Here is a 24617-nt window from a genome sequence, read left to right as displayed (position 1 = left end):
TCTTACGTCCTCAGCCTTCGAGATCCTGCAGGGAGCCAGGTTTTTCACTAAGTTGGACCTTCGTAACGCTTACCATCTCGTGCGCATCAGGGAGGGGGACGAGTGGAAGACGGCGTTTAACACTCCGTTAGGGCACTTTGAATACCGGGTTCTTCCTTTCGGCCTCGCTAACGCTCCAGCTGTCTTTCAGGCATTAGTCAATGATGTCCTGAGAGACATGCTGAACATCTTTGTTTTCGTTTACCTTGACGATATCCTGATTTTTTCACCGTCACTCCAGATTCATCTTCAGCACGTTCGACGTGTCCTCCAGCGCCTTTTAGAGAATTGTCTTTTTGTGAAGGCTGAGAAGTGCACTTTTCATGCCTCCTCCGTCACATTTCTCGGTTCTGTTATTTCCGCTGAAGGCATTAAGATGGATCCCGCTAAGGTCCAAGCTGTCATTGATTGGCCCGCCCCTAAGTCACGCGTCGAGCTGCAGCGCTTTCTCGGCTTCGCGAACTTCTATCGTCGTTTCATCCGTAATTTCGGTCAGGTGGCAGCTCCTCTCACAGCCCTTACTTCTGTCAAGACGTGCTTTAAGTGGTCCGTTTCCGCCCAGGGAGCTTTTGATCTCCTCAAGAATCGTTTTACATCCGCTCCTATCCTTGTTACACCTGACGTCTCTAGACAGTTCGTTGTCGAGGTTGACGCGTCAGAGGTGGGCGTGGGAGCCATTCTTTCTCAGCGCTCCCTCTCTGACGACAAGGTCCACCCATGCGCGTATTTTTCTCATCGCCTGTCCCCGTCGGAACGTAACTATGATGTGGGAAACCGCGAACTGCTCGCCATCCGGTTAGCCCTAGGCGAATGGCGACAGTGGTTGGAGGGGGCGACCGTTCCTTTTGTCGTTTGGACTGACCATAGGAACCTTGAGTACATCCGTTCTGCCAAACGACTTAATGCGCGTCAGGCGCGTTGGGCGCTGTTTTTCGCTCGTTTCGAGTTCGTGATTTCTTATCGTCCGGGCTCTAAGAACACCAAGCCTGATGCTTTGTCTCGTCTCTTCAGTTCTTCAGTAGCCTCCACTGACCCCGAGGGGATTCTCCCTGAGGGGTGTGTTGTCGGGTTGACTGTCTGGGGAATTGAGAGGCAGGTAAAACAAGCGCTCACTCACACTCCGTCGCCGCGCGCTTGTCCTAGGAACCTTCTTTTCGTTCCCGTTCCTACTCGTCTGGCCGTTCTTCAGTGGGCTCACTCTGCCAAGTTAGCCGGCCACCCTGGCGTTCGGGGTACGCTTGCTTCCATTCGCCAGCGTTTTTGGTGGCCCACCCGGGAGCATGACACGCGTCGTTTCGTGGCTGCTTGTTCGGTCTGCACGCAGACTAAGTCCGGTAACTCTCCTCCTGCCGGCCGTCTCAGGCCGCTTCCTATTCCCTCTCGACCGTGGTCTCACATCGCCTTAGATTTTGTCACCGGACTGCCTTCGTCAGCGGGGAAGACTGTTATTCTTACGGTTGTCGATAGGTTCTCTAAGGCGGCTCATTTCATTCCCCTTGCTAAGCTTCCTTCTGCTAAAGAGACGGCACAAATCATCATCGAGAATGTTTTCAGAATTCATGGCCTTCCGTCAGACGTCGTTTCGGACAGAGGTCCGCAATTCACGTCTCAATTTTGGAGGGAGTTTTGCCGTTTGATTGGGGCTTCCGTCAGTCTCTCTTCCGGCTTTCACCCCCAGTCTAACGGTCAAGCAGAACGGGCCAATCAGACTATTGGTCGCATCTTACGCAGTCTTTCTTTTCGTAACCCTGCGTCTTGGTCAGAACAGCTCCCCTGGGCAGAATACGCCCACAACTCGCTTCCTTCGTCTGCGACCGGGCTATCTCCTTTTCAGAGTAGCCTCGGGTACCAGCCTCCGCTGTTCTCATCTCAGTTCGCCGAGTCCAGCGTCCCCTCCGCTCAGGCTTTTGTCCAACGTTGCGAGCGCACCTGGAAGAGGGTCAGGTCTGCACTTTGCCGTTATAGGACGCAGACTGTGAGGGCTGCTAATAAGCGTAGAACTAAGAGTCCTAGATATTGTCGCGGTCAGAGAGTTTGGCTCTCCACTCAGAACCTTCCCCTTAAGACGGCTTCTCGCAAGTTGACCCCGCGGTTCATTGGTCCGTTCCGTATTTCTCGGGTCATTAATCCTGTCGCAGTTCGACTTCTTCTTCCGCGATACCTTCGTCGCGTCCACCCGGTCTTCCATGTCTCCTGCATCAAGCCCGTCCTTCGCGCCCCCGCTCGTCTTCCCCCCCCCCCCCCAATCCTTGTCGAGGGCGCACCCATCTACAGGGTCCGTAGAATTTTGGACATGCGTCCTCGGGGCCGTGGTCACCAGTACCTCGTAGATTGGGAGGGGTACGGTCCTGAGGAGAGGAGTTGGGTTCCCTCTCGGGACGTGCTGGACCGTGCGCTGATCGAGGATTTCCTCCGTTGCCGCCAGGTTTCCTCCTCGAGTGCGCCAGGAGGCGCTCGGTGAGTGGGGGGGTACTGTCATGTACTGTCATGTTGTGTCTTGTCTCTGTCCTTTCCTTTCACCCTGTCTCCCTCTGCTGGTCGTCTTAGGTTACCTTTTCTCCCCCGCTTTCCCCCAGCTGTTCCTTGTCTCCTCCTAACTACCCATTCACCCCGTTTCCCACCTGTTCCCTTTTTCCCTCTGATTAGGTCCCTATATCTCTCTCTGTTTTTGTTCCTGTCCTTGTCGGATTCTTGTTTGTTGTGTTTCATGCCTGAACCAGACTGTCGTCATGTTTGCTGTAACCTTGTCTTGTCCTGTCGGAATCTGCCGGTCCGTCTGAGCCTACCTATGTTTGGTAATTAAAGAAGCTCTGTTTAAGTTAATTCGCTTTTGGGTCCTCATTCACGCACCGTAACAGTATCAATGCATCTGACATGATATACTGTCATATCTGTTGTTCATCTATACTTTTGTCACATAGGTTCAAGTGATGCTACAGAATGGAACCACCTAGATTTAAACGATGACGGGCCAGTCTGACAATACCTCTGCTCTGACTCGGTCAAAAACAACAACATTAATGCTCATTCTTAACCGTTATGCACTCCAATCAGCGCTTTGATTGTAACAAACGTGACTACATTTTTTTATACTGCGACTCTGTGGCTCTTTACATAGATGATTAGATGGTTGGGCAATGCGTTGATTGAACCAATCCCAGACATAATCATGGGTTGACCCACTCTCAAGCTTCCAATTACCCACGCAGCCTACAAAGTAGATTCCTTTAGAAACAGAATCCAGAGCAACGGAATATAGTAATGAAAGAGCAGACACCCTCAGTAATTTATGATTACTGAGTGGGCGCAGGTTTTGATTATATCCAAGTCCTACCTTCTTCAACATGAATAAATGCATGGCAAATCGCATCTGCACAGCGATGAATCACCATACCATCCTCGGGATCCAGAGCCCCCCCAGCAAAATCATGTTGATATGAAGTAAAAAATATTCCCAGAATATTTCTCGATAATGATGATGGTGCGGGGCTCTTGTACCAAATCAGTCTTGATGAATGATAAGATTGGAAATCAGCCCCAGTTACATGGTGACAACAGAGACACGGCAGAATGACAGCTTTCAACAGAATGTCAGACACTTGAAAGGTTTTCATGGGGCCAGATTAGTGCTCTCACATGGGATGCTCTCAAATTAAATCAAATCTTATTTGTCACATGCGTCGAAAACAACAGGTGTAATCATTACCGTGAAACGCTTACTTACAAGCCCTTGACGTTCCATTGTGACAGGCTGACCTGACCCTTGACATATGCAAAAAGCCCCTCCAAAACACAAAACTGTGTTCCAAGCAGTGGCATGAGAATAATATGGATGATTGTGGATGATAGTGGATGACAGCAGATGACAGTGGATGATGGTGGATTATAGTGGATTATAGTGAATGACAGTGGATGATAGTTGATGACAGTGACCATAGTGGATGATAGTGGATGATAGGGGATGATATGGATGACAAAATAGTGAATAATCCGCACATTGCTCTGATGCTGACAAAGTGTTTGTTTATTGGTAATGTTACATTTTTGCTATCAATGTACAGTGTCTTTGTATTTGGCATGGATGCAAATGAGCGCACCTCTCTTTCAGTGAGTTACTGTAAAAACTAAAACAAGCCATTGCATTAATCTCAAAGTAGATCTACCTGTGTTTCATTCATCTCAAAGTAGATCTACTGGCGTTTCATTAATCACAAAGTAGATCTACTGGCGTTTCATTCACCTCAAAGTAGATCTACTGCCGTTTCATTAATCACAAAGTAGATCTACTGGCGTTTCATTAATCACAAAGTAGATCTACTGGCGTTTCATTAATCATAAAGTAGATCTACTGGCGTTTCATTAATCACAAAGTAGATCTACTGGTGTTTCATTAATCACAAAGTAGATCTACTGGCTTTTCATTCATCTCAATGTAAATTTACTGGTGTTTCATTAATCACAAAGTAGATCTACTGGCGTTTCATTAATCACAAAGTAGATCTACTGGCGTTTCATTCATCTCAATGTAGATCTACTGGCGTTTCATTCATCTCACAGTAGATATACTGGTGTTTCATTCATCTCAAAGTAAATCTACTGGTGTTTCATTCATCTCAAAGTAAATCTACTGGCGTTTCATTCATCTCACAGTAGATATACTGGTGTTTCATTCATCTCAAAGTAAATCTACTGGTGTTTCATTCATCTCAAAGTAAATCTACTGGTGTTTCATTCATCTCAAAGTAAATCTACTGGTGTTTCATTCATCTCACAGTAGATATACTGGTGTTTCATTCATCTCAAAGTAAATCTACTGGCGTTTCATTCATCTCACAGTAGATATACTGGTGTTTCATTCATCTCAAAGTAAATCTACTGGTGTTTCATTCATCTCAAAGTAAATCTACTGGCGTTTCATTCATCTCACAGTAGATATACTGGTGTTTCATTCATCTCAAAGTAAATCTACTGGTGTTTCATTCATCTCAAAGTAAATCTACTGGTGTTTCATTCATCTCAAAGTAAATCTACTGGTGTTTCATTCATCTCAAAGTAAATCTACTGGTGTTTCATTCATCTCAAAGTAAATCTACTGGTGTTTCATTCATCTCAAAGTAAATCTACTGGTGTTTCATTCATCTCAAAGTAAATCTACTGGTGTTTCATTCATCTCAAAGTAAATCTACTGGTGTTTCATTAACTACTGGCCACATACAAGGGTTTTATGTTCAAGATCAACCTTGGTATGGACCTTGAATTCAGTTTATCACCAATGCTCCTTTCTGCCTCAAGGAATCTCAATCCAGAAGGCCAAAAGCTTTTCTTTATGCCTTAGGCTAGAAGCAACAGGAAGGAGAGCTTTTGTAAAAGGAATGCATTGACAGATGACATTGAACTGTAGGTGGGCTCGAGGATCTGTAAAAAAAAAAAAAGTGCAGTAATTGCTTGTGAATTATATACTGTGTTATGCTTCATAAATGGGTTATTGTGACAAGGCCTGCCAAAATCATGTCAATCTGATTTGTGCAGTCTCGAGGCTACGGCAGATAGACTTTCCCTTTTACAAAACTCTTCCGGATAGCACCGTATGAAAATAATATTTTTGATTGGTTGTTTTGTTTGTCAATAAAAAAGATGGAGGAGTGCTATTGTACGGTAGGTCATGTAGAACTCTCTGACTCCGGAGACATGTCCACATTTCATTCACCTCTAATGGAGGCCAATGTCCACACATATTTCATTTCCTCTATTGGCAGTGCAATAAGTCATGGGAATGCCAATGTATATCTCCACTACAATTTCCCCCTTAAAGTGCCAACAGGGTCAAGTGTCTAATGGCAGTCCTGCTGTCAGCATGTGAGATCAGAATAGTCATTGTTTTATGTTCTATTAATTCAACGATTGCTATTGAATAGAACCCTGACTGAAGCGGCATTCTTTAGGACACTGACAGGCAGCAGACATTAGATCTGAAAAACAGCAGTGGGAGATTTTCTAGCTTATTACAATTCATCTCCCACTATTGATTGTTTCTTGACATCTCAGAGGGCTCAGGGTAGAGTCCTGCATGGGTCACTTTCTAATATATACAGTATCGGACCCAATGCAGGATTCTGGCTCAGGGGTGGGAGAGGAAATTCTGCAACAAGCTACATATGGTTTGCAACCTGTCAGTGAATTAATTTAATTGTTTGTTTGTTCGTTCATTAAAATATCAAAAGGAAGGAATAAATATTGTGACACAGTAGAAAGCCCCAAAACTTAAACTGGACCCTTATCACTGTTTAGTTAAAAGTCCATGTCCAAACTAATGGACGAAATCACCCTGATGACTATTCTATTTTTCTATGCTCTAGTAATCGTGTTCTAAACAAGACACAAAAGCCTTTATATTCTGATGGTTTTATCATAGTAAATGTTAGCATTAGAGGCAAATAGTCCTGTTTATGCTCATTCTCTATTAGCCTCCTGACACTAATCTAAAAATAAGCGTATGTATGAAGCCACTCAGGCGAATGGGAACGCGGTTGGGTTAGCAATTAGCCTCTGGCTATAGTCACAGTCACTGTCGAAGCGCTGCTCAAAGCTTGGACGTCTGATTCGGTACATTTCAAACTCTGTTTACGGGTAACCCCTACGCTTTGCTCCCAAAAACCAGTGTGGAGAAAAAAAACTCTATTGATGCTCGTATGTGATGATGTGTGTGTGTTCATACGCTAAAGCACTCCTACAGTCTCAATCAAGCATTTTATACACAGGCAGGAACAGACTCACACATGCATGTGTGTTGGAATACTTTGTGTATTTCATAAGGTAAGGCACTCCTGTACACTCAATCATCTTGTCTTTAACCTACCAATCTGCATTATTTCTTGAAAAGATTCTTGTGCATAACATTCATCCTACACTTAGAATTGCAAATGCATGCATAACTTTTTCCTCTTTTTGTTGTGGTTACTTTTAATTGAATTCAATGATCAAGGCACACACAATGTAGTGTTTCATCATCCAACACAGCACTGATGTGGGTTTGACTGAACACAGGCTTGCAATTTCTGTCCCGCAGTCATATTCATTGCTAATTCAATGTTTTTTTCTCCCAAAATAACACAGTGCAGTTCCACATTCATCAAGTTTGGCAGAGATATGAATCCCTTCAAGGTCTGAAGATTGTTAAGAAATCAACTGAAGCTTTACTAGTTCTGCATGCTTGCCGTAAAAAGCCAGTGAGAATGCCTATTCCCCTGCTCCATATTTCTCCCTAGCCCATTGCCGGAGAAGAAGATAGAATAATTATTCAGATCTGCCTCTCCCTCTCAGGTAGGGAGCTGGGAGGAGAGACGCTTGTGGATATATGAAAACTTACCCAACTGAGGTATTGAAATTTTGAGGCAGATCAAGGAAAAGCATGCAAAATAGCTACACATGAGGGGAAAGATGAGAGGAGTGAAGAGTGCTTTTTACGAGTTACTCACGCTGTTTCCATATGGACAGCCAAAGGAAAAAGATGTAGGAGTCAACACCTTCTGTTGTACGAATTACTTTTCATGTTCACTTGTTTTTCTAACATGGTACAACACAGTATGGTCTTAGTTAAAGGACTGAGAAATATGACCAAACTTAGGGCCTTTGTGCTGAAAGCATGGGCCTTTGTGCTGAAAGCATGGGCCTGTGTGCTGAAAGCATGGGCCTGTGTGCTGAAGGGACAGACCGCATTCTTGAAAAAACAGTTAAGTCTTTCTGCCTCTGTATGTGTGTCTACAGGGCCTGTGAAGTCTTTCTGCCTCTGTATGTTTGTCTACAGGGCCTGTGATGTCTTTCTGCCTCTGTATGTGTGTCTACAGGGCCTGTGAAGTCTTTCTGCCTCTGTATGTGTGTCTACAGGGCCTGTGAAGTCTTTCTGCCTCTGTATGTGTGTCTACAGGGCCTGGGAAGTCTTTCTGCCTCTGTATGTGTGTCTACAGGGCCTGTGAAGTCTTTCTGCCTCTGTATGTGTGTCTACAGGGCCTGGGAAGTCTTTCTGCCTCTGTATGTTTGTCTACAGGGCCTGTGAAGTCTTTCTGCCTCTGTATGTGTGTCTACAGGGCCTGGGAAGTCTTTCTGCCTCTGTATGTGTGTCTACAGGGCCTGTGAAGTCTTTCTGCCTACAATACAGACGGTTGGCCAAGGTTGAATAGTCTACATAGAGTGATTAACTGACTCATTCAGCACCACGAGCATAAAGAAATCCATTTGAAAACCTTAACCTCAACGGAGTCAGAGCATGGGGAGATATGTGAAGTGTTATTTCTTTCTCCCTCTATCTAAGCAAGTCCATCTCGCCACACGCTTTGAAAAGGATGACAACCTTGTAAATTTATGCTGAAGTAACAGGCGAGAGATGAAGATGTGCCGGCTTTATCTACTGTAGTCTTTTATCACACCCATTCAAGAGGTACTCTGGTGTAGAATTACAAAAGTACTGGGCCAATGTTAAATTAATCACATTGTTATCTCACAACTCTGAACGTGAGCCGTCTTCGACTCTGCACATGTTCCGAGACAGGGACATATAAATGACTGTATGTTCTGAGCTGAAGAGAGAGGGGGACATATAAATGACTGTATGTTCTGAGCTGAAGAAAGAGGGGGACATATAAATGACTGTATGTTCTGAGCTGAAGAGAGACAGGGACATATAAATGACTCTATGTTCTGAGCTGAAGAGAGAGGGGGACATATAAATGACTGTATGTTCTGAGCTGAAGAGAGACAGGGACATATAAATGACTGTATGTTCTGAGCTGAAGAAAGAGGGGGACATATAAATGACTGTATGTTCTGAGCTGAAGAGAGACAGGGACATATAAATGACAGTATGTTCTGAGCTGAAGAGAGAGGGGGACATATAAATGACTGTATGTTCTGAGCTGAAGAGAGATGGGGACATATAAATGACTGTATGTTCTGAGCTGAAGAGAGAGGGGGACATATAAATGACAGTATGTTCTGAGCTGAAGAGAGAGGGGGACATATAAATGACTGTATGTGATAAAAACACAATAGGAAGAGAAAGACAATCCTATCTGACAAATAGTTACTTTATGGTGAATTAACTATGTAGCTCTAAGTAATGAAATGAAGTATGAAACAATCTTAGCTTAGAAACAATTAAGAACCTCAGAGTTAGATTGGTGATGTGTGGTTGTGCTGGTGGTGATAAATGCCTGATGTTATTCATCCCATTGATGAAGACGGCAGAGCTGAATCAGAAGTACTGAGCTTTTTCTTACCCCTTAAAGGCAAAAGACTCCCAATAATTTTTTCATTAGAGTTTGTTAGTGAAGAGTCAGACTATTGGGTCTTGAAGTGTCCCTAAAAGTAGTTTTTGACAGCCGTGGAGCTTATTAATCATGGATTCACTCTCTGAAGCAGTAATCCAAGCCATGGAAGTGACAAATAAGAATCAAACCATGAATTACTGACTGAAACAGATCGCGGGGGATCGAAGAAGGATGCCGGATTGGCGCACATTCAAAACATCTGTTCTAACAAAGTGGATATTCGTCAAATCAGCCATGATTGATATATTGTAACAGGCCCACAATGTGGTTACTAAAGTCAGATTTTGATATATTTGTCTGTTTTCATGTAGAACATTTAGAAGTTGTCCTTTTTCAGATTTTGAAGAAGTGATTGCTAAATGCTAACTCCCATTTGTATGAGCTAGTAGCATAGCTAGCGTACAGAAATCAGTGGTGGTAGTCAAAGCTGTTTTTAGCTGTAATGCAGTTGATTGGTGATGATGACATAAACATATATTGGGGTTGACATCCATATAAGCATAATACTCCGATTTTTACCTCAACATAGTGTGAAAAACACAAATAAACAATATCCTAATTGTAGCCAAATTTTTATGTGGGAAATGAGGAGATTTGGGATCTTTCCCCAATTCCCCGCATTTCGATGGCATTTCCATTCTTTTGGTCAAGTTCGATTGACCTCTTTACTGCATGTATAAGCCAACAATTATTGTGATACTGAATGAATACCAATTTGTTTTATTGAACCCGAGACAATACCCATTATAAGAATTAGAACACAGAGACTGTGTGAATCTCTAGTATAGCTGACAGAGATCTATCTATGGCTACCCTCAAAGAAGACCCATCTTGACCGATGACCAAGACTGTGAAAATAGGTAGAACAAACTGAGAGGAGAAACTGTACGAGTCAGGAGAAGAGAAGGAGAGTGGAGAGTGAAGAGGGATGAGAGTGAAGAGAGAAGAGCAGAGGAGGAGAGTGAAGAGAGAAGAGCAGAGGAGGAGAGAGAAGAGAGAAGAGCAGAGGAGAGTGAAGAAAGAAGAGCAGAGGAGGAGAGTGAAGAGAGAAGGGGCAGAGGAGGAGAGTGGAGAGAGAAGGGGCAGAGGAGGAGAGTGAAGAGAGAAGAGCAGAGGAGGAGAGTGAAGAGAGAAGAGCAGAGGAGGAGAGTGAAGAGAGAAGAGCAGAGGAGGAGAGTGAAGAGAGAAGAGCAGAGGAGAGTGAAGAGAGAAGAGCAGAGGAGGAGAGTGGAGAGAAGGGGCAGAGGAGGAGAGTGGGGAGAGAAGGGGCAGAGGAGGAGAGTGAAGAGAGAAGAGCAGAGGAGGAGAGTGAAGAGAGAAGAGCAGAGGAGGAGAGTGAAGAGAGAAGAGCAGAGGAGAGTGGAGAGAAGAGCAGAGGAGGAGAGTGGAGAGAAGGGGCAGAGGAGGAGAGTGAAGAGAGAAGAGCAGAGGAGGAGAGTGAAGAGAGAAGAGCAGAGGAGGAGAGTGAAGAGAGAAGAGCAGAGTTCATTTTTTTTAACTAGGCAAGTCAGTTAAGAACAAATTCTTATTTTCAAGACGGCCTAGGGACAGTGGGTTAACTGCCTCGTTCAGGGGCAGAACGACAGATTTGTACCTTGTCAGCTCTGAGATTTGATCTTAAAACTTTTCGGTTACTAGTCCAATGAACTAACCACTAGGCTACCTGCTGAGAGTGAAGAGAGAAGAGCAGAGGAGAGCGAAGAGAGAAGAGCAGAGGAGAGTGAAGAGAGAAGAGCAGAGTAGGAGAGAGAAGAGAGAAGAGCAGAGGAGGAGAGTGAAGAGAGAAGAGCAGAGGAGAAGAGCGGAGAGAGAAGAGAGAAGAGCAGAGGAGGAGAGAGAAAAGCAGAAGAGGAGAGTGAAGAGAGAAGAGCAGAGGAGGAGAGTGAAGAGGGGCGGCAGGTAGCTGAGAGGAGAATCCCCGAGCTGACAAGGTAAAAATCTGTCGTTCTGCCCCTGAACAAGGCAGTTAACCCACTGTTCCTAGGCAGTCATTGAAAATAAGAATTTGTTCTTGACTGACTTGCCTAGTTAAATAAAGAAGAGGAGAGGGCATTTTATTAGGAGAGGGCATTTTATTAGGAGAGGGCATTTTATTAGTGTTTTGGTTAATCATGTCACATGACCTGGATCTTACGCTTTATTTTAGTAAGCCTTTTCCAGAAATGAGAATTAGACAAACAATTAAAGCAATTGCCTGAGGATGGTGCTGGATAATTTGATGAAAAAGTAAGGTCATGTGACATGATTAACCAAAACACAGTATTGGAGAAATGAAGAGGTCAAGGCTGAGAGATGAATAAATGATCAGGTGCTTGAGGAGGGGGAATTGCAGTAATGAAGGAAGTGTCTGTAGAGGGTATAACGACAATGAAACAGAAACAAAGGAGTGAGACAATAATGGAAATGTAGGGGAAGGTTCCATAACAATCATATGGTAATGTAATGAGGAAGAATGAAAGTTGGAAAAGTGTATGCCACATGATGATGATGAGGAAGATGATAACAGTGATGGTGATGATGTGTTGAAAAGGGTCCTTACCATTGAAGTTTACCGCCCTGATGAAGGTCAGTAGCTCCTTGCCGTCAATGTTGGCCATGCGTGGACACAGGCCTGGGTACCCTGAGCAGAGCTCGCGGTGCATTCGGTGTAGGGCGTGGGCCATGGCATATACAGCATCCATCACAAACTGTACCTTCCCCTCCTGTTCATAGGTTGAGTCACGGCCCACCTTCTCCAGTCCTGGACAAGAGGAGAACAACAGTAAGATAAATGCCGCTGTTCAATAGACAGTTCTGTCGTTGACTGTCAAATTGTCCAGTGTTCGGCAGTTGTACTGAGGAGGTGTGAATTGAAGAATAAGGCAGTCAATACTTAAGACTCCCACGTTCGTGATCTGTTCAATATGAATATCCCTGACTTTTTCACACAGTCCTTGTATGAATGATTACATCTCACAGTTTAATATAACATGTCACAATACATACATCTCACAATATAACTGTCAACCATTTTCACTTTAGGCACATGCAGACAGCACTAGCATTTCAAATAACCTTTTGTATCCTACTGTATGTATGCTTGTAATTAAGAGGACGTCGGAAACCACTGGAAACAAAATAATTCACCTTTTTTGATTACATTGATTTCAATTCCCATTCCCTACAAGCAGCAGTTATGTAATGTACATGACCCACTGCAGATCATTATGTTTCAGGTGTCTACTAGTGAATATAATAGGGGGAAAAAAACAGCCATTGTTATGTTTCTCAAACTTTCCTTCAGATTCCTCTGGCAACAAACAGAGAAAAGAAGTTTAAAGAAAGTGTGTGGTGAACTATCTGGTCGAGCAAGCCCTCATTCAAGGATCTTGACATCTTTGCATTAATAGGCCCTTGTAAATGAAATTCAATGACATTTGATAGCAGCTCTTGGTGTGACAGATCTGTCTGAAAGGGAGGCATTTGGCACAGCAGGAAAGACTGATTACTTGTCTGTAGACCCAGCATGATTGGAGCATGACATGCACAGTTCATACTCAAATTGAAAGATGTTGCTGCTCAGTAGTCACGATAGTAGGTAAGGGCCAGTATTTCCTTGTCATAAGAAAACTATGTGGCATGTCAGATGTGAAGACGTACATTTAATCATGACTCCCTGACAGCAAGGTGTGGGGCAGTTGTTCAGTTTACTAAACATGCTGTATCAGACAAATAGGGTTTGGACAAAGTCCATATTTTCCAGAACTGGTTTGATGCGCTATAACTTACTTCTGTAGGAAACTTTGTTTTGTAGGAAACTTAGTTCTATATAAATCAGTATGCACATACTGAACTTGCACTGTCCAAGTTTGCTAATCATTAGTTTGCCTTGAGGGAATTACTCCAGAACACCTGAATCATTAGTACTAATCTACAAGTATGAGCAATTTGAGACATCTGCAAATTACCCTGGAAAATGAAAAAGTCTACATAATATATCACACTGCTGCTCTAAAGAATGGGTCTCACATAAAAAAATGATGAAAGATGATTTCGCATTACACAAGAGGGGTTAACTCGGAACTTCATAAAACAGAATCCCCATCGTACAGCACCAGCAAAACAAACTTCATGAAACAGATTCCCCATCGTACAGCACCAGCAAAACGAACTTCATAAAACAGAATCCCCATCGTACAGCACCAGCAAAACGAACTTCATAAAACAGAATCCCCATCGCACAGTACCAGCAAAACGAACTTCATAAAACAGAATCCCCATCGTACCACACCAGCAAAACAAACTTCATAAAACAGATTCCCCATCGTACAGCACCAGCAAAACAAACTTCATAAAACAGAATCACAATCGTACCACACCAGCAAAACGAACTTCATAAAACAGAATCCCCATCGTACCACACCAGCAAAACAAACTTCATAAAACAGATTCCCCATCGTACCACACCAGCAAAACAAACTTCATAAAACAGAATCCCCATCGTACCACACCAGCAAAACGAACTTCATAAAACAGATTCCCCATCGTACCACACCAGCAAAACAAACTTCATAAAACAGATTCCCCATCGTACAGCACCAGCAAAACGAACTTCATAAAACAGAATCCCCATCGTACAGCACCAGCAAAACGAACTTCATAAAACAGATTCCCCATCGTACAGCACCAGCAAAACGAACTTCATAAAACAGAATCCCCATCGTACAGCACCAGCAAAACAAACTTCATAAAACAGAATCCCCATCGTACAGCACCAGCAAAACAAACTTCATAAAACAGATTCCCCATCGTACAGCACCAGCAAAACGAACTTCATAAAACAGAATCCCCATCGTACAGCACCAGCAAAACGAACTTCATAAAACAGATTCCCCATCGTACAGCACCAGCAAAACGAACTTCATAAAACAGAATCCCCATCGTACAGCACCAGCAAAACGAACTTCATAAAACAGATTCCCCATCGTACAGCACCAGCAAAACGAACTTCATAAAACAGAATCCCCATCGTACAGCACCAGCAAAACGAACTTCATAAAACAGATTCCCCATCGTACCACACCAGCAAAACGAACTTCATAAAACAGATTCCCCATCGTACCACACCAGCAAAACAAACTTCATAAAACAGATTCCCCATCGTACAGCACCAGCAAAACAAACTTCATAAAACAGAATCACAATCGTACCACACCAGCAAAACAAACTTCATAAAACAGAATCCCCATCGTACAGCACCAGCAAAACAAACTTCATAAAACAGATTCCCCATCGTACAGCACCAGCAAAACAAACTTCATAAAACAGAATCCCCATCGCACAGCACCAGCAAAACGAACTTCATAAAACAGAATCCCAATCGCACAGCACCAGCAAAACGAACTTCATAAAACAGAATCCCCATCGTACAGCACCAGCAAAACGAACTTCATAAAACAGATTCCCCATCGTACCACACCAGCAAAACGAACTTCATAAAACAGAATCCCCATCGTACAGCACCAGCAAAACGAACTTCATAAAACAGAATCCCCATCGCACAGCACCAGCAAAACGAACTTCATAAAACAGATTCCCCATCGCACAGCACCAGCAAAACGAACTTCATAAAACAGAATCCCCATCGCACAGCACCAGCAAAACGTAAACTTTATTCTAGGACACAGTTCACTAGACGAAGAGAAAACCTCACAGGGTGTATTTGCCTCTGTGTGTTTGGTAACGAGGCTAGCCGATAGTACACGGGAGATGAAATCCCTTTATCATATTGAATAATGTGCGGCAATACACAGACAACTTAATCACGGGTTCTGACGTTTCAATTAAACATCACTTACAAGGACACATTTAATTCCGTCTCAACATGACTGACTAGTTTCTGTTTCCTATTTTCTCTCATGCACAGGGGGGCATCACTATGTTTCAAATAGATTAGAAAATTAGATAAATGACAAACTAATTACAGAGATAGTCTTGTGTGATGAGATTAATCGAGGAAAAGACCAACAACTCCAACGTCAAGGCATATACGACACGTCTGGTCTGACAAGCCTGAACATTACATGAATAGCTTATCATTATACTCCCCATTGTTTATTGCTAACGTTAGAAATGTGTCAACGCGGCAATAATAATGATATGCTTCTAAGTCTGGCCTTGTCCTGCAAGATTTCACTTTGTTATAGAATACACAGACAAACTAAGCAGACAAAATTGTAGGAAACATGCCCAGCCTTCATTAGTATGCACTAATCTCAACTCAAAAGGATAGAATTCTAGTCATGTACTTCTCATTACTAGAAATGAAACCAACTGCACCCCCACCTACTGTAGGTATATAGGTCTATCTAGGATATAATTGACCAACTAGCCAGGTTGGAAAGAAACTTGAATTGAAAAAACAGTGAAGCTGAGTGAGATAGCATCTAAACCTGGCAGAAGGTGGAGTCAAAGGGTTGCAGCCATGCTCAGTCTGTGGCAAATCAATCGGTGAGACAGCAGCCTACCAAACAGGCTAAATGGCTATCCACACTAAGGCCGATATCTATGACGAGAGCTATAATGATCAATTATACATAACTATAAAATGTCAGCGAGCATCCACACTAGAGGAAAGTTTATCGTGTATCGTTCTACAGTAGCCTACATCTGTCAATCAAAGCATCCTACTGCACACTGTAGGGATGTTAATAAGGCAGTAATATAGACCATTCAGTGCTTCAGGGTGTGTTCAATGTCATAGTGACAATTGGCAATAATATTTCAATGTACAGTTGAAGTCGGAAGTTCACATACACCTTAGCCAAATACATTTGAACTCCGTTTTTCACAATTCCTGACATTTAATCCTAGTAAAAATTCCCTGTCTTAGGTCAGGTAGGATCACCACTTTATTTTAAGAATGTGAAATGTCAGAATAAATAGTAGAGTGAATGATTTATTTCAGCTTTTATTTCTTTCATCATTCCCAGTGGGTCAGAAGTTTACATACACTCAATTAGTACTTGGTAGCATTGCCTTTAAATTGTTTAATATCTTAGGTCAAATGCTTTGGGTAGCCTTCCACAAACTTCCCACAATAAGTTGGGTGAATTTTGGCCCATTCCACCTGACAGAGCTGGTGTAACTGAGTCAGGTTTGTAGGCCTCCTTGCTCGCATATGCTTTTTCAATTCTGCCCACAAATTGTCTATAGGATTGAGGTCAGGGCTTTGTGATGGCCACTCCAGTACCTTGACTTTGTTGTCCTTAATTTTGCCACAACTTTGGAAGTATGCTTGGCGTCATTGTCCTCTTGGAAGACCCATTTACGACCAAGCCTTAACTTCCTGACTGATGTCTTGAGATGTTGAGATGTTGCAATATATCCATATAATTTTCTTTCCTCATGATGCCATCTATTTTGTGAAGTGCACCAGTCTCTCCTGCAACAAAGCACCCCCACAACATGATGCCCCCACCCCTGTGATTCATAGTTGGGATGGTGTTCTTCAGCTTGCAAGCCTCCCCCTTTTTCCTCCAAACATAACGTTGGTCATTATGGCCAAACAGTTCTATTTTTGTTTAATCAGAACAGACGATATTTCTCCAAAAAGTACGATCTTTGTCCCCATGTGCAGTTGCAAACCGTAGTCTGGCATTTTTATGGCGGTTTTGGAGCAGTGGTTTCTTCCTTGCTGAGCGGCCTTCCATGTAATGTCGATATACAGTGCCTTGCGAAAGTATTCGGCCCCCTTGAACTTTGCGACCTTTTACCACATTTCAGGCTTCAAACAGAAAGATATAAAACTGTCTTTTTTTGTGAAGAATCAACAACAAGTGGGACACAATCATGAAGTGGAACGACATTTATTGGATATTTCAAACTTTTTTAACAAATCAAAAACTGAAAAATTGGGCGTGCAAAATTATTCAGCCCCTTTACTTTCAGTGCCGCAAACTCTCTCCAGAAGTTCAGTGAGGATCTCTGAATGATCCAATGTTGACCTAAATGACTAATGATGATAAATACAATCCACTTGTGTGTAATCAAGTCTCCGTATAAATGCACCTGCACTTTGATAGTCTCAGAGGTCCGTTAAAAGCGCAGAGAGCATCATGAAGAACAAGGAACACACCAGGCAGGTCCGAGATACTGTTGTGAAGCAGTTTAAAGCCGGATTTGGATACAAAAATATTTCCCAAGCTTTAAACATCCCAAGGAGCACTGTGCAAGTGATAATATTGAAATGGAAGGAGTATCAGACCACTGCAAATCTACCAAGATCTGGCCGTCCCTCTAAACTTTCAGCTCATACAAGGAGAAGATTGATCAGAGATGCAGCCAAGAGGCCCATGATCACTCTGGATGAACTGCAGAGATCTACAGCTGAGGTGGGAGACTCTGTCCATAGGACAACAATCAGTCGTATAATCCACAAATCTGGCCTTTATGGAAGAGTGGCAAGAAGAAAGCCATTTCTTAAAGATATCCATAAAAAGTGTCTTTTAAAGATTGCCACAAGCCACCTGGGAGACAAACCAAACATGTGGAAGAAGGTGCTCTGGTCAGATGAAACCAAAATTGAACTTTTTGGCAACAATGCAAAACGTTATGTTTGGCGTAAAAGCAACACAGCTGAACACACCATCCCCACTGTCAAATGGTTCAAAAATAGACATATCCAGGTGTTAGAATGGCCAAGTCAAAGTCCAGACCTGAATCCAATCGAGAATCTGTGGAAAGAACTGAAAACTGCTGTTCACAAATGCTCTCCATCCAACCTCACTGAGCTCGAGCTGTTTTGCAAGGAGGAATGGGAAAAAATTTCAGTCTCTCGATGTGCAAAACTGATAGAGACATACCCCAAGCGACTTACAGCTGTAATCGCAGCAAAACGTGGCGCTACAAAGTATTAACTTAAGGGGGCTGAATAATTTTGCACGCCCAATTTTTCAGTTTTTGATTTGTTAAAAAAGTTTGAAATATCCAATAAATGTCGTTCCACTTCATGATTGTGTCCCACTTGTTGTTGATTTTTCACAAAAAAATACAGTTTTATATCTTTATGTTTGAAGCCTGAAATGTGGCAAAAGGTCGCAAAGTTCAAGGGGGCCGAATACTTTCGCAAGGCACTGTAGGACCAGTTTTACTGTGGATATAGATACTTTTGTATCTGTTTCCTCAAGCATCTTCACAAGGTCCTTTGCTGTTGTTCTGTGATTGATTTGCACTTTTCATACCAAAGTACGTTCATCTCTAGGAGACAGAACGTGTCTCCTTTCTGAGCGATATGATGGCTGCGTGGTCCCATGGTGTTTATACTTGCGTAATATTGTTTGTACAGATGAATGTGGTACCTTAAGGCATTTGGAAATTACTCCCAAGGATGAACCAGACTTGTGGAGGTCTACATTTTTTTTCTGAGGTCTTTCTTTTCTTTTGATTTCCCCATAATGTCAAGCAAAGAGGCACGGAGTTTGAAGGAAGCTCTTGAAATACATGCACAGGTACACCTCCAATTGACTCAAATGATGTCAATTAGCCAATCAGAAGCTTGTAAAGCCATGACATAATTTTCTGGAATTTTCCAAGCTGTTTAAAGGCACAGTCACCCTTGTGTATGGAAACTTCTGACCCACTGGAATTGTGATACAGTGAATTATAAGTGAAATAATCTGTCGGTTAACAATTGTTGGAAAAATGACTTGTGTCATGCACAAAGTAGATGTCCAAACCGACTTGCCAAAACTATAGTTTGTTAACAAGAAATTTGTGGAGTGGTTAAAAAACGGGTTTTAAGGACTCCAACCTAAGTCTATGCAAACTTGCCTTACCCTATCACTTGTCTGTAAACTATAGTCTAGGCTGTAAAATGTAGGCTAATTTGAATAAAAGCTCAAACGTCCTGTTTTGAATGCATGTTTCATGCCAAAATAACTGCATACAGCCTAGGCCTGATTATGCAACCATTCTGATGTATTATGATGCATTCTGATGTGTTCTCGACAGTTTACAAGGTCCAGAAAGGTATTAACAGGACTCTCAGATGCTGTATTTTGCCAGGATGTATCAGCGTTAACAGAAGCCCACACTGAGATGTTCTCTCTGTCATGGATCATCAGTCTCCCAAGTCGTCCTATAATTAATATGGCTGCCATTATTCTCACATGCCCAGTTATTTAGGGAAACTTCCCTCCTCTCCCCTCCGAGAGGATTTTCCTCGCGTAACTAGAACCTAGAACACTTCAATCGAACTAGTTTTTGATTGGTTGTTGACGTTGTATTGTTGGGGGGAAAGGGAAAAGGATGTTCTGAAAGTGATCCTAACGATAACTACTGTTATCATTCTCCACGTCGTGTGGGCGCTGCTGTTCACTTGAATAGAACAACTTTTATTTTATTTTTGTAGTGTTCTAGCTATCGTTATAATTATTGTCCTTGTTGCGGATGGCCCTTAAGGCAGTGTTCAGCTTTTCCTCAAAGCAATGTCTTCATTTTTCCTGATTAAGGTTGATGAGCTGTTGGGGTTAGAGTCATTATGAGTGAGCAGAGCAGCCACTGTGAGTAAGCACACAGACCATAATTAAAAAACATTTGTTGTGAAAAATGGAAAACTATTGAGCACAAAGCGAGAGTCTACACCTCAACTGGCCTCTCTATCTAATGCAAAATTGTCCTGAAACAATGTAATCAAGATAACACATCACTGCTCATCACTGAGCATTGTCACTGGGCTGTGGAGCAACTTTTAAGATGATGTGAAGTTCACTCATTGCCACAGTCATTCACTTTCAAAATAAATCTATATTCTTATCTGGTCAGGATTTACCGGTAGCTAGTATACGCAAGGCAACAACATGTTGCATGAAATAGATGTTTCAGTTGTCATTCTCTGGGTCAGAATGGAGAATGTGTCCTTTGGATGATTTGACCGAGGAACTAGGAGTGTAATATGATCTACTAATAATGGACATACAAATTTGGCCTAATCATTGAGAGAGGGGTCCAATTACTGAGCAGCCCATATGGCATGCCTGAGTGACACGGTTATGTTCTGATAAATCATTCCATTCACATGGGCTATGCCAATGACTTTCTATTTTCCCTCATTAAAAAATGTGATATTTAGAAAGACTTTAAACTAACAAGCGTGCAATTACACGCTGGCCTAGACACTTTCGCTGCCACACACGTTTCTATTTGACATGTGTCTATTTGAATTACAGCAGCCAACTACGACAGCTGAGAAGGAAGATGGGAGTTGATTGGGGTTTTCCTTTTTGTGTCTGCATAGCTAATTTATACATTTCCAATTAACAATATATGCAAATCAGGCAGGGTATTTGCATATCCGGGTCAGATCACGCATTTTTTGGCAATGAGGAAGCAGCCCTAAGGAATTTGGCAGGACACTGGCACGACACTAAGCTTCTGTCCCCCTAATAAATATTCTGAAACTACCGGTACAAGTTATTTTCCGCTCTTATCTGGGTTTATTGTTTTTACGACTGCACTCTGTCCAAGATGTTGGGGCTAGATCAGAGATGTCCACTGCAGACGATCCATTTCCCACAACTGACCGTCTTACTTTACTGAGTGCCTATACAAGACCTAGAAAACATGTCAACGTAAGGGTATCCATTCCAAAGCCTTAAAAACCCTATCATTCTGTCCAATCCACTGAATGTAGACTGTTAATATCCAGTATAAGGCAGGCTGACCAGGACTATCTCCAAAAAATATATTGGCATGTGGCAGAACCTCTAAACATCACTACATTTCTTATGCTCTTCACTATTATAAACTATTTCGCTCCTGCTTCGCCATCACTTTCAAAGGAGAATGTCAAAGTGGGCCTTTGATACTAATGGCAACCTTGGGAAGATGTTTGGCGGAAGATAACACAGCCATTTAAGACTTTGAAGAAAACCCTGAACAAAAAGTGTCCTTTCCAAAAGGTGCTGTGCTCTTAGCCTCCATCTTCAGCCTCCAAAAGAAGGCGACTCCTCCCCTGACTTTCAGTCTGCTTTCAAATCAAGAAGCCAGGGCATTAGAGAGGGAAGAGTTTTGTCAAGATCGCGTTTGATCGGGATATGTTTGGAATCAAGCACATGAGAGTGCAAAAGATGTCTCATCAAATGGGCAGGATGAAACAGATGCCAAGATTAAGCTTTCATGTGACTCCAAACCTCTTTCAGGGAATTTCTAAAGTATTATGTATTATGAATCTTTGAAGGGGAATTGAACAGTAGCAACCGTTTTGAAAAGAGGAGACAAATGGGTTACTTTGCTCAGCTGAGGTAAAGTGCAAAAAGGAGAAGTCTCTAATCAAATATTTATAATCTAAGTCTGCTCTCTTTGTCTTAGGGCAGTCTGCACTGATTCCGGTCCTGTAGGTTGAACCTCTTACCAGTCTTGTTCATGGTTACTTTTCTATGCTTACTTATTGGTTAAAAAATGAGAGTGTGTAAGTATACTGCAAAAAGTAACTCATACTTTTTGGGGAAATTAAGAAGTGGTTGTGCCATGAACATTTCAAGCTCAAGTGTGTCTATTGCGTAATAGGGAAAGTGAAACTGAAAGATGTGAGACGTGTTGGACACATGTTACTGTAAATAGTAAGCCTACCTGTATTTATGGAATATTTAATTGTTTCTTTTGACTATGTGCTCATTACTAGCCAGTGGAAAATATTATGACATTCACAGTAGGGACAAAGTTGGGGAGGAGGAGAAAAACTATCTTCAGTAATTGCATTGATTTCCTCATTCAGTTTCATTTGCTTGGGTGAGTGGTAGGAGGGTATAATTAAGTTATTGGATTGCTTTTAAAAAAGGGACACACTTATCTGGTGGGAAATGAGGTGCTTAGATGTACGGACTGTAAACATGTCTACAGCTCAACAGAGTCACACTGACAATAGCACCTAGGGCGCTCAAATGGCATGATGGAATGCAGACACTGTGCCCTCTGACCTCGGGTCGTTGTGTCTGTAAGATATTTCATTATCTTATTTAATTACAATTAATGACTGTGGCCCTTCAAGACCACCCCCATAGAGCATGTTCTAATTTTTCCTCAAGTGATTCTCAAATGGGGTGTTTACCCCTAACGTGCTGTGATTTATAGACCAAATGGGGTGTTTACCCATAACTTACTGTGATTTATAGACCAAATGGGGCGTTTACCCCTAACTTACTGTGATTTATAGACCAAATGGTGTGTTTACCCCTAACTTACTGTGATTTATAGACAAAATGGGGCGTTTACCCCTAACTTACTGTGATTTATAGACCAAATGGGGCGTTTACCCCTAACTTACTGTGATTTCTAGACCATTGTTACTTTACAACCTTATTCTAAAATTGATTAAATAATTTCCCCCCCTCATCAATCTACACACAATACCCTATGCAATATTACATTTAAATAAGGATTCAGACCCTTTACTCAGTACTTTGTTGAAGCACAGTTGGTAGCGATTACAGATTACCAGTTGGTAGCGATTATCTTCTTGGGTATGACGTTACAAGCTTGGCACAACCTGTATTTGGGGAGTTTGTCCAATTCTTCTCTGCAGATCTTCTCAAGCTCTGTCAAGTCTCTCCAGAGATGTTTGATCGGGTTCAAGTCCAGGCTCTGGCTGGGACACTCAAAGACATTTAGAGACTTGTCTGTTGGAAGGTGAAACTTTACCCCAGTATGAGGTATTCACGGATCTTTGCTCTGTTTATCTTTCCCTCCGTGCCATTGAAAAACATCCCCACAGCATGATGCTGCCACCGCCATGCTTCACCCTAGGGATGGTATTGGCCAGGTGGTGAGCGGTGCCTAGTTTCCTCCAGATGTGATGCTTGGCATTCAGGAAAAGAGTTCAATCTTGGTTTCACCAGACCAGAGAATCTTATTTCTCATGGTCTTAGAGTCCTTTAGGTGCCTTTTGGCAAACTCCAAGCAGGCTGTCATCTGCCTTTTACTGAGGTGGCTTCCGTCTGGCCACTCTACCATCAAGGACAGATTGGTGGGGTGCTGCAGAGATGGTTGTCCTGGAATGTTCTTCCATCCCCACACATGAACTCTGGAGCTCTGTCAGAGTGGCCATCGGATTCTTGGTCGCCTCCCTGACCAGGGCCCTTCTACCCCAATTACTCAGTTTGGCCGGGCGGAGTCTTGGTGGTTCCAATCTTCTTCCATTTAAGAATGATGGAGGCCACTGTGTTTTTGGGGACCTTCAATGCTGCAGAACATTTTTGGTACCCTTCCCCAGATCTGTGCCCTGACACAGTCTTGTCTCAGAGCTCTAACAGACAATTCCTTCGACCTTATGGCTCGGTTTTTGCTCTGACATGCACTGTCAACTGTGGGACCTTAAATAGACAGGTGTGTTTCTTTCCTAATCAAGTCCAATTAATTGAATTGACCACAGGTGGACTCCAATCAAGTTGTAGAAACATCTCAAGGATGATCAATGGAAACAGGATGCACCTGTTCAATTTTGAGTTTCAGAAAAAGAGTCTGAATACTTTTTTAAATAATTGATTTCTGTTTTTTATTTTTAACACATTGGCTAACATTTCTAAAAACCTGTTTTCGCTTTGTCATTATGGGGTATTGTGTGTAGATAGATTTTTATTTAATACATTTTAGAAGAAGGCTGTATCTAAATGTGGGGAAAGGGGTCTGAATACTTTCCGAATGCACTCGATGCCAATTCATTTTTGATTCCCTCTCCTCCACTACAAAAGATAGGTGCCCACAGAGTATTCAATGTCATCATCACTGCAAGATACTGTCAAACTGAGTAAAAGAGGTACTAAATTATGAGCAACAGCAATTACCATCTAACAGTGCACTTAACATACCTGACCTACTTGACACACACACACACACACACACACACACACACACACACACACACACACACACACACACACACGGAACAAAACAACTTATTTTCGCCTCTGAAGCGACCCATTAGTTCTGCATTATATCACATTGCAGTGGATTGTGTACCACCTTTTAGAGCATAAGTGTGTGTTGATTCCGAAACTCCTTTGCTGTGACTGTTCTCATTTCCCACTGGAGAACAGCTCTTTTACAGGGACTTCTATGGCTTCTGTTCTGTATTTGTTGCCTCGAGGCTGGAGAAACAATACAGCTGTTACACAAGTGCTATTAAGTGTGTGTTCGTGACTGAACATTCTGCCTCAGGGTATCTGTTTCTCTGGCGTTTCCCGGTGGCCAATAGAGGTTGGCTGGAAGTGGGTGGCGGCT

General features: G+C 42.5%; 1 protein-coding gene across 1 annotated transcript in view; it reads right to left on the bottom strand.

Moving 5' to 3' along the window:
* grm8b (glutamate receptor, metabotropic 8b) overlaps positions 1-24617 on the bottom strand; it is a 195517-nt gene that overhangs the window by 22633 nt on the left and 148267 nt on the right. The window contains exon 7 of the mRNA XM_021598822.2: positions 11902-12102. Within this exon, the coding sequence (XP_021454497.1) occupies positions 11902-12102 (201 nt within the window). The remainder of the gene's footprint in view (positions 1-11901; positions 12103-24617) is intronic.

This window comes from Oncorhynchus mykiss, chromosome 30 (genome assembly GCF_013265735.2).
Source record: "Oncorhynchus mykiss isolate Arlee chromosome 30, USDA_OmykA_1.1, whole genome shotgun sequence".
In the NCBI taxonomy this organism is placed as follows: domain Eukaryota; kingdom Metazoa; phylum Chordata; class Actinopteri; order Salmoniformes; family Salmonidae; genus Oncorhynchus; species Oncorhynchus mykiss.
This window is presented reverse-complemented; position numbering and strand designations above follow the sequence as displayed.